The sequence below is a fragment of the Corvus hawaiiensis genome, chromosome 1 (genome assembly GCF_020740725.1).
Source record: "Corvus hawaiiensis isolate bCorHaw1 chromosome 1, bCorHaw1.pri.cur, whole genome shotgun sequence".
NCBI lineage: Eukaryota > Metazoa > Chordata > Aves > Passeriformes > Corvidae > Corvus > Corvus hawaiiensis.
The window spans coordinates 37,068,864-37,084,271 of NC_063213.1; the positions used below are offsets into that span (position 1 = coordinate 37,068,864).

The 15,408-nt window shown below is 42.3% G+C and overlaps 1 protein-coding gene across 1 annotated transcript in view; it reads right to left on the reverse strand.

The window, feature by feature from the left end:
• Positions 1 to 15,408, reverse strand: part of SH3BP5 (SH3 domain binding protein 5) — a 51,792-nt gene that overhangs the window by 29,871 nt on the left and 6,513 nt on the right. The window contains exon 3 of the mRNA XM_048300739.1: positions 9,348 to 9,476. Coding sequence (XP_048156696.1) covers positions 9,348 to 9,476 — 129 coding nt within the window. The remainder of the gene's footprint in view (positions 1 to 9,347; positions 9,477 to 15,408) is intronic.

Here is a 15,408-nt window from a genome sequence, read left to right on the forward strand (position 1 = left end):
TGTTACTCAAATCTTCATACAACAGCAGAGGAAAAAAGAGATTCTGTTCTATTTTTACATCCCACCACCCCTTGAGAGCTGCTTACACCTTCCTGCCAGTTCCAGCATCTGTTATTGCATCTGTGGCTAAATGTAGTAGCCAGATCACCTGTATCCCTTCTTTCTGCCTAAATCAGCTGACATCTATCAAAAAACCCCAAATTTTTCTGCACCAGCCTTCTCCTTGTTACTGCAAAGAACTGAGGGTATTTCCACACCAACTCAACCCAGTATTCCATTACTTCAGACCTACTTGCACAATACTTTAAGTATTTCACAACAGAAAAAAAAACATTCTTGAAGGTTAGAAAAATAATCAGTTCATTTGATTCCTGACAATTAATGGAGAGGAGGTTGAACAGCTAATCTGGCTTTGAACTACTGCCATCCACAATGGCTGAGAACTGATGGAGGCTTTGTAGGGTTGGAGAAAGTGGGAGAAAGAGACACCAAAAGAGAGTAATTTTTTTTCATCTCTCCTAGATAAATTCTTCAAAACAGTTTAAACAGTATTTTCTTCTACTACTGTGAAGAAAAGCAGAAGAGGGAAGAACCTCTAATTTACAGTAAAAAGTCAACAAATTTACATGATAGAGCCCTCCAAGGCACATCAGCGAATAACCGTAAGAAAACCAGTTACAGTTTTTGTATCAATAGCTTATACAAACTAACCATCCATCAACAGAATAGTGCTCACACAAAACAGAAATGTAAGGTGTATGAATACCAACCCAAAATAACTAGATCTATTCACAGAGACACAGAGGCTCAGAGAGATACAGGTGATTATCTTCTGGAGGGGGACACACACACAGAACTTATTGACGCAGGTATTACAACAAGCAAGTGATTAAAATTAGTTCCCGCTATCCAAATGTGCCAGGAACATTGTACTTGCAGAGATACTGTTACAGATGCTGCCTCCTCTGCAGGAAATATAAGCAACAGAGCACTAAATTTGAACCAGGTAAGGATTTTTTTCCATTCATCTGTGAAGTAGCAGTTGTCAGTGTTCCCAAACATGGGGCAGATTTGCACCTGCCCTGGATTAAGAGGGTAAAAACCTGCCAGTTGCACTGACCTACTGTCCTGCATTAGTAAGGCTGATGGGAAGACAAACACATTAAGGAGCTTTGCTTCACAGATCAGATCTTTGGCGTAACTTTGCCAATCCGACCAGGCAACATCTGTCATCTTCTCGGCAGTTCAAGGGCAGCCAGTTTGACACACTCCAATATCACACTGCTCAACCAGGTGACAGAGCCAGAAGACAAAAGTCACATTGAGTCAGTCTTTAAGTAAATAAATAATGTTAATAAATCAGCCAGGCAAAACCTAGCTTGTTAACCCAGGTAAGTGACTCTGAGTTCCCTGCTTCCTAGGCTTTGTTGCTACTTTGGCCTGAAGGAAAATGCAACAGAACCATGATTCAAAACTTAAAATACAGTTTTCAAGTTTTGAGCATTCAGGTGGAACACACAGAACACACCAAGCACAAGCTCTGTGCAGCAGCAGTGAGAGACTGAGCCCTGACTGCAGGGCAGTGACTCCCACTCACGGGCTGCTCACGGGCTTTCGGATGCAACTGTGCAAACATGACAGGAGAGCACAAGAGCCACTCCATCAAACTTTGAGCATTGAAAAACATTCGTTTGACTGAATCCAAAGTACACCCTGCTTTAGAAAAAACTTTAAAAATTCAGTGGATTCCCTGGTGAAAGTCCAGGAAGTGACTCTTCACCCTCAATAATAAAATCACAGACTCCCTTGCTTGGCTTATGCCTTCTTCAGCCCCACAGCCAGCCATGCACCATGTGGGAAGGGAGATTAATATACTGAGAATGCCCCTTGGGATCACAGCAATGGGAACTCCACATTTCACCAGAGGACTGACGTCGTATCAACATGGTTTCCCCAAGATTTGATGAAGTGTTTTGTAATAAAAATTGAAAACATTGGTGGGAAGAAGGAGTTCAGACCTAGAGCAGGCCCACAGGGAGCAAAAAGGAAAAATGGACACACAAAACTTCATAGGCAAGCAGGTACAACGCACAGCCTCAATGCTTCATACTTTCAGGCACTTCTTGCACAGCTCACCTACATTTCATTTCCTTATCACTTCTTCACAGCACTGAGCTTCCCGATTGCTCCCACGGCAAGTTCCATGTCTCTTTTCCCTTCAGAGCACATCAGTCATCTCTTTCCAGGCGAGGCCTGGTCTGCCACAGCGCTAACCAAGGCCATCATGTCAGCTTCCATCCCACAGACAGGTTTCTTAACCACCAATGAAAGTCCCAGTTCAGGAAGGGAGCTGCTCCCCTGCCTCTCCACCAAGTAATCTAAAAATCACAGCCATTTCCATATGATTGATTTACAGACCCAGGGAGAGAGTCACCTCTCACACCATTCACCCCACCTTCCTAATCCGGACATCATTCCTGCCCATCTCCCACTGCCAAGAGGCTCCCCAAGACCCACCAGGGCAGCTGCAAGACAGCATCCTCAGTTAAAAGGGCAAACAGTCAGCACAGGCAGAGCACAAACAACACAACCTACACTGCCAGCCTAGACCGGTTATTGCAGAAGGCCGGAGCACCAACATCCATACAAAATACAAATAATACAAACTACAAAAAAAAAAGTCCTAGTGATTGGACAAGGGGAACAGTTCTAAACTAAAAGAGATTTAGATTACATGTTAGGAAGAAATTATTTACTCAGAGTGTGCTGAAGCAGTGGACAGGTTGCCCAGAGCAGTTGTGGATGCCCCATCCCTGGAAGTGTTCAAGGCCAGGCTGGCTTCAGCATCGAGCAACCTGGTCTAGTGGGTGGCACCTGTGCCCATGGCAGGTGGGTTGGAACTAGCTGATCTTTAAGGTCCCTTCCAACCCAAACCATTTCATGATTGTACGATTACTTAACAAGAACAGCAGCACTGAACTATAGCCACCCAAGTGCTCTGGGTGCTTGGTTTCTTCTTCAAACAATTGGGAGAATTGTAGAAGTTTTGTGAAAGTTTATTTTCAAGATTCTGTATTCCTTCCTTTGAAAATGTGAATCCACATGATAGTTACTTGGTTTATGAACAGTTAAGCAGAAACACTCCTTCAGCCAGGAAAGGTCAGCTGGCTGTTCCACTGTAACTGTGCCAATAATTTTGCTTTTTACTAGCTCCATGGCAAGTTTCCAAACAGGAATGCAAGTCTGTCACAGTTCTGCTGACATTTAATTTTTGCTTCTCAAGTTCCCGAGTTCCTTCTCCCTCCACATTTTTTTTGTCAAGATAATCTTACCAGATTAGACAAATCAGTCTTAACTCCTTGTTGTCTTAAACATGAGCATCAGGACTTCAGCTCATAAAAGTAAGATAGGGAAGGAGATTCCGTATGACACGGGAAGTCAATATACTGATGGATAACACATTTAGTGTCTAGGAACCAGAGGGAAAGACCTGGATACCTACCACTGTTGGAACTGGAGCCAGGAGCCGTCATCCACACTCAATGCCACCCTCCTTTCCCCAGCAGAGCCAGCTGGTGCTGTGATCCTATTAGCTCTCACTCACTGAGTGAATTTGGATAGGAAACTTGGGTGCTGCAGGAATTGACACTGGCAAAACCACCATTTCCAGTTCCTAATTAATTTTTAAGGATGACCGGCAGTTTTGAACCTCCAAGTTACATGAATTTAAAAAAGCTTTTGTATTCTGAGCTAAGGAAGTTACCATCTGTAACTTTCCACACTTGCCACGCTACTTTCAGGTATCTCAAACTGCACACTTAGAGGCTGAGATGCAATGGCCACTTCAGAAAGTTTTGTTCATTTACGGGCTTGATCTCCACAAAGAAGGGTATCAGTCTCATCTGCTGAGGAAGACTCTTCCAGCTAGGTAGGTGTGCTCCTATCTGCTTATACCCCTCCCACCTTCACCACCAAGAGGCTCAGTTCCTCCTCTGTTCCTGTTCTGCAAGATTACAGCAGCTACTTTTCATCCTGATTCACTTTGAATGCAGAATTCATCAAATCACATCAATATTCACATTTGAGAGAGGAAGTAATTGCCCAGTGGTAACTGGGCTCCCCCAAGTTTTGTGAAGACAAGCAGAATGGAGGTGCAGGATCTGAATATCTGAAAGCTCACCTCTAATAATTCTTTATTCTCTCAGCTGATTTCTTCACACAGATGTGGCAATCCAGTTATAAAATATTACACGAGACAAAGATTATTAGTGAGGTGAGAGAAAGGAGCTCTACAACATAAAAAGTTGCAGTGAACAGATGTTCACAGGTGTCTCTGCTGAACAAAGTCTACTTGTCTATCAACTGCACTTCCTCTTGGGTATGCCTGGACATCAGTGGGGAAGAACCACTGTACACACTGCTTCCAGCGGGTTTTTCCAAGCCTCTTCAGATAAAAGAGTGCTGCTTAAGTATGTTAACAACATGAAAAAAAGAATTAGCTGTAAAATCTAGGAAGACTGACCCAAGAGCAAGCAGAACATTCATATCCCTCCAACATATTGCTGTATGAACACATGGTACAGGTGGGTCCTTTAGTGAGAGATACAGACAGATATGACCTAGCATAGATCTTTCACCTATTTTTGCCTGAAGCAAGTTTTCTGACACTTTTTTTGTAAAAGCTAAATGAGGCAGGGGCTGAGAGGGGTAAAGGGAGTATCACAAAGCAAAACCATGTCCCTCCCAAATAGGCTCAGTACTAAAGATAAGCAAAGCATCCTCACCTACTCCCAATCTAAGCCAATAAAATGTGACCCCTCACCCTGCCACAAAACCAAACCAAACAAGCCCACTACCAAACAAAAAACCAACCAACAAACAAAAAAGAACCAAAAAACAAACCAAAAAATGCTGAAACTCAATTAAAAGCAATACTCCCAGGACTTTTAGTCAGGTTAGGGTCACTACAAATGCACGGATTGTTTTTTTTGTGGGGGTGGGAATACAGTTTTATCAGATTCTTTTTCCAGCAGAAACAAAGCAGAAAGGAAAGTCTGTTCAGTTTGTCTATGGGTTCACAAGTGATGATGTATGGATAACAGATTTTTAATGGCACCTCTCACCCAGTAACCCCAAAGCACTTTTACTTCCCTTAATGAACTCAGCTTCACATCAGCTTGACAGCTTCATTTTACATGGGAACTGAGAGAGAGATGAAGTCATTTATCTGTGCCATGCAGCAGCACAAAATCAGCTCCTGCCAGCCAAGTGATTTATGCATTAGACCACACTTGCTTTTGCACAGCATCCTGTCCCAGAGCATGCTGTCACCAGGGAGGTAACACACTTCCCAGCTCTGTCCCTAGCTCAGACACTAATGTGAGCACTATTGCGTAGGCACTTTCCAGCCCCAGCCCTGCAAAATGTTAAGTCAACAGCAGCTTAAGACACTCCTTACCTCAGAGGCTCAGGACTGCTGTTTACATTACTAATGTTTCCTGGCAACTTCACCCTTCTTCCCCATTACCGTTGGGCAAGAAAAGTCTAATTCTTCGACTAGTCAACTAGGGAAGCAGCTACCAGTGGGAAAAAAAATTAAAAGAAAAAAGAAAAAATCACCACCCACACCAAACAGACATGGGAAATTTCATTTTCTGAACACTTAGAACCCGGGCCACCTTCTGGATTACAGGAATTTCATACTGCTGCCATGTGGGCCATTGCCTGTGTACATGCACAGTCCTCTGCTACGTGCCAAAGTTCTTCCATTGAATGCGGGCATTACTGCGTAAGCTAAAGAACAACATGGAAAGATAAAATGCCAAACAAAAAAAAGTTCTCACAGCACAAGTACTTCAAAATTTGATTAAACAACAAATTGCAATCAAAATGCTCCAAAAGAGTAAGGTGTGTCTTCAATCAACACAAAAGGCCCACTGCTGTACCAAATGAGGAATCACAACTAACAGTTCTGTTTTGGCAGAAGTTACAGGAAATCTCCTTAAGCAAGAATATTAGCTAGATCTCCCTTGAGTCTCAGCAAAAGCCAAATATTACTGCTTTGGTACCAACAGACAGCATCCTGACTCCCTGTGCCACCATTTCAGAGAGCAAAGCATTCAAATTGTAACACTAGTGGACCAATGTTCAGGTAAAGCAAAGTTTCACCCTGAGACAGGCCAAGCTGAGGCTCTCTTGGCAAACATTCCACAAACAAGATGCTACAGGACGTCTGCACAGGAGAGTTAATTTGTTTTGAATTCCTTATCTTCTGCCAACACAGGATTGCACAAGATGGGGATAAGGGTGAGTAGACAAAAGGGCTCAAGGTTCTAAAGCTTCTCCAGTGTCATACTTCAGTTGGTGACCCCACATCACAGCCCTCATACTTTCTTAATGGGTTTTATCTTAATAGGTAAGAAACACGTATTTCCAAAAGAGACTCGTGCTGGTGCCAAGTGAAAGCAAGCTCCTCAATGTGACTTCAGACAGCTTGCATCAGGCAACTTACCCTGCAGCTGACATCTTAAACACAAGTAATTCTGGACAACTCCTGCATTTCTGCCAAACTAAACGTCATTAATTATGCAATTCTTTATTTCCAAAAGGCTTAAAGTTTATAGGTCATATTTTCACTTCCCTTTAGTGAGAGCAACAAACAGGAATTTACACTTCCCTTTCTCTTACCAACAGAGTCATGCATTTTTCCCTTATTGTTTAATTAAAGCTGTTTCAGCCCCCAAGAACCTTGTGCCTATATTTTTGGAGGCAGCCTAATGGCTGTAAAATAACTGTAGAGACAGGAGGAGGAACACAATTCTTCATAGGCTAGATGTCATTATAAATTTAAGTGGAAAAAATAAGAAGCTGTTCCCACGATTTCTCTACAGTCTTGCAAATCAAAGTAGAAAGACAGATGCAAACTGGCACCTATGTTAATATTCTGGTACATTCTTCCAGTTTCGTATTTCCCTACCTATTCACCCCTTCTGCCTGCTTTATCATAGTGGATTTGCTCCCAGTTAAGTGGAATTTTTCTAGATTAAATTAAAACTAGAAAAACTCTTTAGGCAGATGCTTAGCTGATGATTGGCACCAATCTTTCCAATCTCCCAGTCTCCAGACAGATTCACTGTCTTTCAACGCTTGCACTCCTCTTGGCCCTCAAATCTCAAATTTTCCACTTTAAGATGTTATTAGACAAAGAGCCAAAGGGAAACCAGAGCCCATCTTCTATCTCTGTCTACTGGGCACATGCAAAGTGGGAACTCTGTTCTGTGACCAGATTCGTAACACAAAATGAAAAAAAAGTGAAATGAGTGGTCAGAACGACAACCCCTGCTTTAAAATAAAATGCTATCAAGGAATTAAAAGACAACTGAGTGTGTAGCAAATAAACAGATCAGAGATAAATAGCATGTAAACATAGCTAGTGACAGAATGGATTGGGAGAAAAATATGGTTCTCTCTAACAAGTCCACTAGCAGAGCAGTGATCCTACTAATTTAAGGACCTTCAGGGGCTTAGGTTTCTTAGTGATCTTGCAAAGTACCTTTGAAACAGAATGACTGAATGGATTTCATGGGTAGCAGAGACCTAACAATACAAAATTCCATTTCCAGAACATAATCTGCTGCCAGCTTCAGGACAGAAGGCAAAGTTCACTGCTCTGAGTGTGTGATGTTACAAACCTCAAAGTCAATCGACCTTTTGATATTGTTTTTTTTTTTTTTTGTACTGAAAAGTGTGTGCTTCTACCACTGACTTTTCCAAGTGTAACTCCTGAAGTCCTATGCATGCTGTGCCTTACACAGCTATTTATAGTAATAGAAGTGTGACATCATGCTCAAGGAAGGGCTGCAGGGATTTTTTTTCCCAAATTGCACATACTAGTTTACACAATTACTAGCTTCTCTAGCTCACCACTGGCTTATCTCTAGCACACACCATAGTCCTTGTGAGCAGGGATTGGTTTCAGAGCACTTACAGAGGAGAGGTAAATACTTCAAAGCACAGCAAGCAGGGTAGAGCTTACCTATTTGCCATACTGCTTCTACTCTGCAGGATTAAGCCTAACAGTCCCTACACATCATCCCCACTGCCTGAGACAATAGTGCCAGAACAATGCTATGCAATTTAAAGCACCAACATACTCACATATTATCTTGTATGCCATGTCCCATCAATCCAGCTCCTGCTTCATCAACTTTCAAGGGAATGAAGCTTGTGTTTGTTCCTAGCTTTCCTGTGTGTTGTTTTGAGGATGCAATCTCTTCTCTCCCCTTCTCTTACCCTGAGACTTTACTCTCTGCCTCCTGGCACACACTATTCTACTTTTCTCATCCCTCTACCTACTTTTACGAACAAAATGCTTCTGCAATTTTCACGTATTTCACACATGCCACCCCATCTCTCACTCTCCCCTTGAACACAATCACATCTCAGCTACCCAGCCACAGATGACACCCCACACATCCTTCCAGCCAAGCACAGAAGTAGCAGCTCTAGGCAGTTCTTCCTGACTCTTCCTGCCTCAAGAGAAAACAGAAATAGCAACCAGGAACAGGCTCCCCTTGGGGAAAAAACAAAAAGACTCACACACCAGCAAGCCCCACCACAGACTCCCAGCAGAAGCACTGCCTAAGCCACCATACACTCAACTCTCAGCAGCTTTTTCTTCATAGTGAGATGCTGCCTGACACATCACAAGCTTTCTGGCTTTCCCTTCATCCAGCAGGTCCCTTACTTCCACACCTCATCCCTCCCTGAGCTACAAAGGCCTATCAATAACCAAGCAGTAGTTGGGGCATGGCAAGTAAGGCCCTGATGACAGAGGAAGCAGAGCTCAGTTTGTCCCCAAACCAAAACACTTTAGAGCCATGTTTAGCACGTTCCTGCTTCATCACAATCTAATCAGCACCAAACCCGGCAGGTTTCCCCAAGCCCACCCCACTCCAGCCTCTTTCCCTGCAGCTTCCAGCTGCAGCCATTTAGCTGCTGAGCATTTTTCTTTAAGAAGAAAAAACAGATACACAAAGTCTACACTGTATTTTCAAATAAGTACAACTACTGATAGGAAAGAGCAGGGCTCTGAAAGACCATTTATAATGAGAGAAGAGAACTAGTCTTTTGCTCGTGTCTGCTGTAGCTGTTCTAGGTTTGAAGAGCATGTGCAGCTGTGGCTGTGAAGAAATACATTTTGCCATCGATTCCCATGGCTGACATGCAACTGAAGACCCAGAGCAGTGTCAGCCAAGTGCATATGCTTAGATGTTATTAATAGCAGGAAAGCAACACCATCAGTGTGTGCCCTCCAACCACAAGCTTGTAAGGCAGAAAGTTCTTACCTGCCTGGCCACCCTCCGAGCTTCCCAGTAAGGTTTGGAGTCTTCTACAGCTTTTCCAATCTTCTTTACCAGTTCATCCAGTTTTACTGTTGCTTCGACCAGCACAGAGCGGAACTTCTGGCGTGCATCCTTCAAAATGTTGCAGGAAGGAAAGAAAGGACAAAGGCAGATTAGAGCTCTAAAAATTATTTCTACCTGTTTGTTTCTACCTTCAGGTTCCTCTTTATATTCACATATGAGCTGGCACATTCAAAAGAGTTACTGGCATTTGGACTAAGACAGAATTCTTCAGCAGAGGAACCCAGAGCCAAACTCTAAAGATGGCATCCTGGACATCAAATCTTTGTCTTTCAGAGACAGCTTTTATACAAAACCTACAACAGCCTGTTCTAGATGTTATGTCTGGCATGGTTTCTCAGGGAGGAATTGTTTGTAAATTACTCACTCGGTGAGGAGGCAAAAAGTAGTGTAACAAGTTCGGAGAGGGACTTCCAATGGCAAGGACATCTCATATAGGTAATGCTACAACAGTGCTAGCAGGCAGGCCAAATCCCCACAGCAGGCTGGCAAATCAGCTGGAATTGGCACAGAAAGCCAATATTTTCAGCTACTGCTTCTATCAATGGAGAAGAGCACCTACATTCCACTTCATTGTTAATTTTTCTGTATTTTAAAAAAGTAAATTCCAGCTATTTCCAAATGGGATGAGCTGCCCTCCTCACATGATTAGCTAAAGCAATTAAAATATTTTCTCTACTCCACTGAAATTTCCACATATGTAAGCAAAGTGATTCTGATTTCAATCTCAGAATCCAACACAGACTCTAAATATATCAAATTATTGCAGATTGATGCAAATTCAGGCTGGGACCTGGCCCAGGATTTAAGGAGATGAAGAGGAAGGGCCGTGTGAGCTCTCAACAAGGCTTGTAACTCTAATTAGAGAGCAGCATTTATGCAGACTGCTGGAGTGACATGTTGATAATCAGGAAGCAGCTGGCTTGAAGAAGTGCCCTAATTCAGGAGGGTTTTGTCATTATTGTTGAGGATTTCTAGAATGCAAGACTGCTTATTCACTGGAAGATTTAGAATACATTGCAAGCTGCCACTGTGCTCTCAGAAGTGGAAAAAAATGCAACAATACATCAATTTTTAGAGAAAAAGCAACATACTTCTGTAAAAGCTTCTTTGCTTCCTTCTTAGTGTTATGCAAAACCTGAACCCGCATCAGCATTCTTTTAGTCCAGTGCAAATAGCTTTGGATTCTTAAGGTACTCCAATTTGTTCTAAGGAATTATTCAAATGGGTAACAAGGTCAAAAATGGAGAATTAAATGGACATTAACTTATTATTTCATTAACTCAAATCCAGTCAATAATCTCATTTCTCAGTGAAAGCCTGAAATGTATCATTTAAACAATATGTATCACATCAATGATTTTCTCACTGAGAAGAATTTTAATATTTCCAATTAAATTACTGGACGATACATGGTTCACTGCTCAAAATGAGTTTCACAACTAACTGAAAAAAGACTCCAAGCATGATGACTATATTGCAAGAAAAATATTAAGTACTGAAGTATATTTAACAAAGAAAAAGATTCTTTGCAGGTGCAGGAACAGAATTAAAAGCTCATTTCTAAATGAATGAGCCTGAAGATTTCTTTTCACTCTCTTTGGGAAAGCTGCATATAAGGATATTAGTCATGCAAAGCAAATAGATTAAGTTAAAAAAGCCCTATGCAGTGATTCATCAAAAGGTTTGATTCCCATGTTTGTAAGATAAGCACTTGGAACAAAGAAATCATCACTACAAATCTGTGCTTGGAGACCAACCCCAAACTTATTCATGTAATAATTGTATACAGTCTCATCCAATAGGAAAAAGATGACTAGTCCCCACTTGGAGTTTAAAATAACAAAACAAAACCAGAAAGACACCAAGGACGAAGCAGTCAAATTAACAGCAACTTCTGTACCCATTCATTTCCCTCCAACTCCGATGAAGCAGATACAAATTACTGAACTCTAAGCACTCCTCTAACTGGTGCCTGAAGCACAGGTCTTACAAATGGTGAAATATGCATTTGCCCATGAGCACAACTCCACCCAGGTGTTAGTTACACAGAATAGGAAGCTTCAGCCGAAAAACACACTGCTGTGAAATTCCAGTTTATCATTTTCCTCCAAAGATGACTGGTTCCTCTTTTAAGGCTTTATTTAGGTCTAACCACCCTCATTGTTGCAGTGAAGAACAATAACAAAAACCAGAACACCCCAGCACTTTGTATCTGTATAATCTACCATGTGACTTATTTTAAGTGACATTTATTCTCAGGCTCCTGACTGTCAGGAACACAAGCCTGCAGGCTCCAACACCTTCTGCATGACAGAACAAGCAGATGCTCATTCTCTGCTGGGATCAGTCCCCCTACCAAAGGTTTCCAGCCATCCCCTTCAGCAACAGGATGCTGACATCTCTGAGGTGAGATGCCAAACCCACGCCCTCTGCTGCACTACATGCACCACTTTTACTCTCCACCAGCCCCAACTACACTACAAAAGCAAACGATCCCACACTGTGTATCTACACTGTGTGTGCTCCTGTGGCAAACCCAGTGCCTCCACACCAGCCAGCCTCCTCAACTCAAACTGACTCAGCTCTCCTGAACATGCCTCTGATCTGGGAGCTGTGGCAACACCTCCTGAGAGCAGGGTCACAGCTCTCTCCTGCAAACACACAGCCACGCTCTGTGCCTCAGTACAGCGTGTGGGCCCTGCCACACGCTGCCAGAGCATCTGCAAAAGACATCACCCTTGGGACAGTGCAAAACTCCCCTGGCAGGTAATCCTCAGGAAGTCTGAATAAGAACTACAGGTGCAGCAGCTATTTTTATGCTTCACGTGAAAATGGTGAGGTCAGAAGCACCAAGGCAATTGCACCAGTAGGGCTGGGCTTGGTACCCTTACTCCTTACATGACATGAGAAGTACATCTGTTGTTCATGGAAATGAATGGGATTATGGTCAAGGCAGTAACTTGGGAATTGATTTAATTCACTGCTTTATGTATGGCTTCCCATGTTACTGTCAGTGAGACACTCTGACCCACATGTGAAGTGGTTCAAAGCTATAAATCCTCCTAATGGTGTTTCCTGTAAGGACACTCACATCAAAAACTTAGAGGCTCAGAACAGCACATCACTGTAGCTCATCCATGGTGCCCACAGGGTAAGTCCTACATCCATGTTAGGAAGACAACCACAACACTTTCAACCTACTTATCAAATCCTCTGGCATGACTTGCCCCTCCATACAAGTGTTACTATTTCACTGCCAAACTCTTGCTTCATTTGGACCTTTATTTAGCATATATGGATAACAGAGAAAGGAAAATATGTCAATTCCTTCAACTTGTTGTCATGAGCAAAACCAAGACAGAGCAGCATATGCCACAGAAATTTTCTAGCACAGTCCTTAATCTCTAGTTTCTGCATTTCAGTTTCTTGAAAGGTAATTCATTCCAGCAGAAATGCTATTAATTGATAACAGCAAGTATGCAGCCTTAGGTACTATGTGAGTCGCATTCGCCATTTCTGGGTAGATTTTTATGTTTGGGGTTTTTTGTTTTCTAAAAACACATTCTGTTTTTCTCCTCACTGCACTGAATACATACACAGACTCTAACAGAAGCAATGCAACTGACATGAGACATCTCAAACATCCCAACATTTTTAAAGTATGTTTTCCCCTCTGCTCACTCCTAATCTTCTGCGATCATTTTCAAGAACACCTTGCTGCTGATTTTAGAAATAGAAAGATGACATTGAAAATGTTAGCCAGTCAGCTTTCAATGTTTTTTCCCTCCTGTTTGCTCAAATGAGATGATGATAAACCTTCTCCAAGCTGGACACAAGCTGATTAAGGCACTTTATCCTCAGTGAGTGTCGCAGGGTGTAAAAAAAAAAAAAAAAAAAAAGTAGCAGGAGAAGCTTCTCACTTAAATTACAGCCTTAATAAGTAGACTCTCACTAGCTAGGTGTTTGTCATACACACACTCAAGCAGGCAGAGCACTTAGTGCACCATGTGAACAGCTGCAGTTTACGTTTCAACATCTTGTTCTACGGCTGCGAGAGCTCCACGCTCATCAACTTTCAAAACAGATTTCACTAGCACTGTCTTAGGGAGCATGCCAGACCTCTACCCCATATATGTTTTTGCTGCAATAGCTCATTATTAAAAGCAGACTTTGTTTCCAGTGACTTGCTGTTGGGCAGCTATTTGATACTGCACCAAAAGAGGGACCACACTTAAGGACAGGTCATCCATACAGCAGCATTTTCAAGATCCACTCTTAAATGTGGGGGGAAAACTAAAATACAACTTTCAAGCCATACTGCACCTGTCAAGAGAAAAAAGCACTCTTGTTTTCCTCTCTCATGAGTGATGGTGATGAGCTGGTGTTAGATGCCAGATGACAGGCAAATAACTATTTCTGCTCATCAAATGAAATACGTATTCTCAAACAATTTTATTTTAAAAATGAGCTTAACATATCAACCATGTCTGAAGCAACTTCGTACCAAGCACATCTAAATTTCATTTACAAAGGTTGTGCCATGACCATTCTGCCAGTCTGGTGTGCAGAACCTCTGACAAGTGTGGGAGGTGCATGGGAAATGGAATTGCTGACTGAGAGACAGGCTTCATCTATTTCCAAGAGGCTGACAGTATCCATCCCCATCTTCTCTGCTACAAGGACCTACCAGCTGCAAAAGCTCATCTCCAAGTTAAACCAGCATCAGTATCATCCATACACACCAAACAGATGCACAAGGTGTGCTCAGAAATCTACCCTCAAGCATCAAACCAGTTAAAGACACTTTTAACATCTATTTGGCACCTGAACAGTTCAAGTGAGCCACACTGGCGACCAAACCTTAAAAACAAAGTGCAAGGTAGGGGATAAGTAGTATCTCAATTTTTAAGGGATAGGAAAAGTCTTTGGTTTGGTTTTTTTTTTGTAGACAGCTACTAATTTGCCATCTAAGAACAATTAAAAAATCAGTACCTGACAGTTGCTCTAACCTCCTGCTTGCAGACAGTTACAAACTGAGACTACCAATACTTTTTACTACAAATGTTTTTAATTCTCTTAGAAGAAGAGAGAAGAAAGCAGGCATGGGCGAGCACTGGGCGCTCCTTCCAAAGCAAGACTTCTCCACCTAACCTTTGCTCTCTCAGGCTGGAAACACATCTCTACTTCAAGAACATGAATCAAGTAAAGCCCTTTGACTCACTTGGTTGACAAAATCTTTCCAGAGCCAAAGCAGAGGAAGAAGCCTTCCCTAACTCATCCTTGGATGAAAGCAGAAGGCAAAACAACAAGGAATTCACACACAGGAGCCATTTCCTATGGAAGCAAGTAGATCATAGAGATGTGGAAAGATTTGTCCTGATAGTGACGAATCTGTCACGCATGTATATCCTCCTCCAAAAGCCAGCAGGAACACCAGCCAGTGAGCTGCTTTTGCCCTTATCTCTGCATTCTTTTGTGAACACTGGAAAATGCTGCACAGGGATATGATAAGGTGGCGGATGTTTCCACAGATAGATGTTTCCTCAAGCCAAGGAGGCATGCTCAGAATAAGATTCCAGCCACTGAGAGGTCATTTTTCTAAAACCTGAAAGATGGAGGATTTTTTCTTAAGATCTACTTATATTTTTTATGTGTGACAGCATCAACAGCTCAAGTTCTTTTCCTAAAACCAGGTATTTTAGCAAAGAAGTAAGAAGCAATTCTAAATAACTGGTGAATATCTGCCTGCCAATGGGAAGCAGTGAAAAATTCCTTGTTTTGCTTTGCCTGTGCATGCAGCTTTTGTTTTACATAACTGTCTTTATCTCAGCCCACAGGTTTTCTCACTTTTACTCTTCTGGTTCTCTCTCCAGTCCCACCGGCAGGGAGGGAGCGAGGGGCTGTGTCATGCTTAGCAGCCAGCTGAGGTTAAACCATGACAAAAAGTCCTTCCCCTTCTGAGACGGTTTCAAATGCTGAC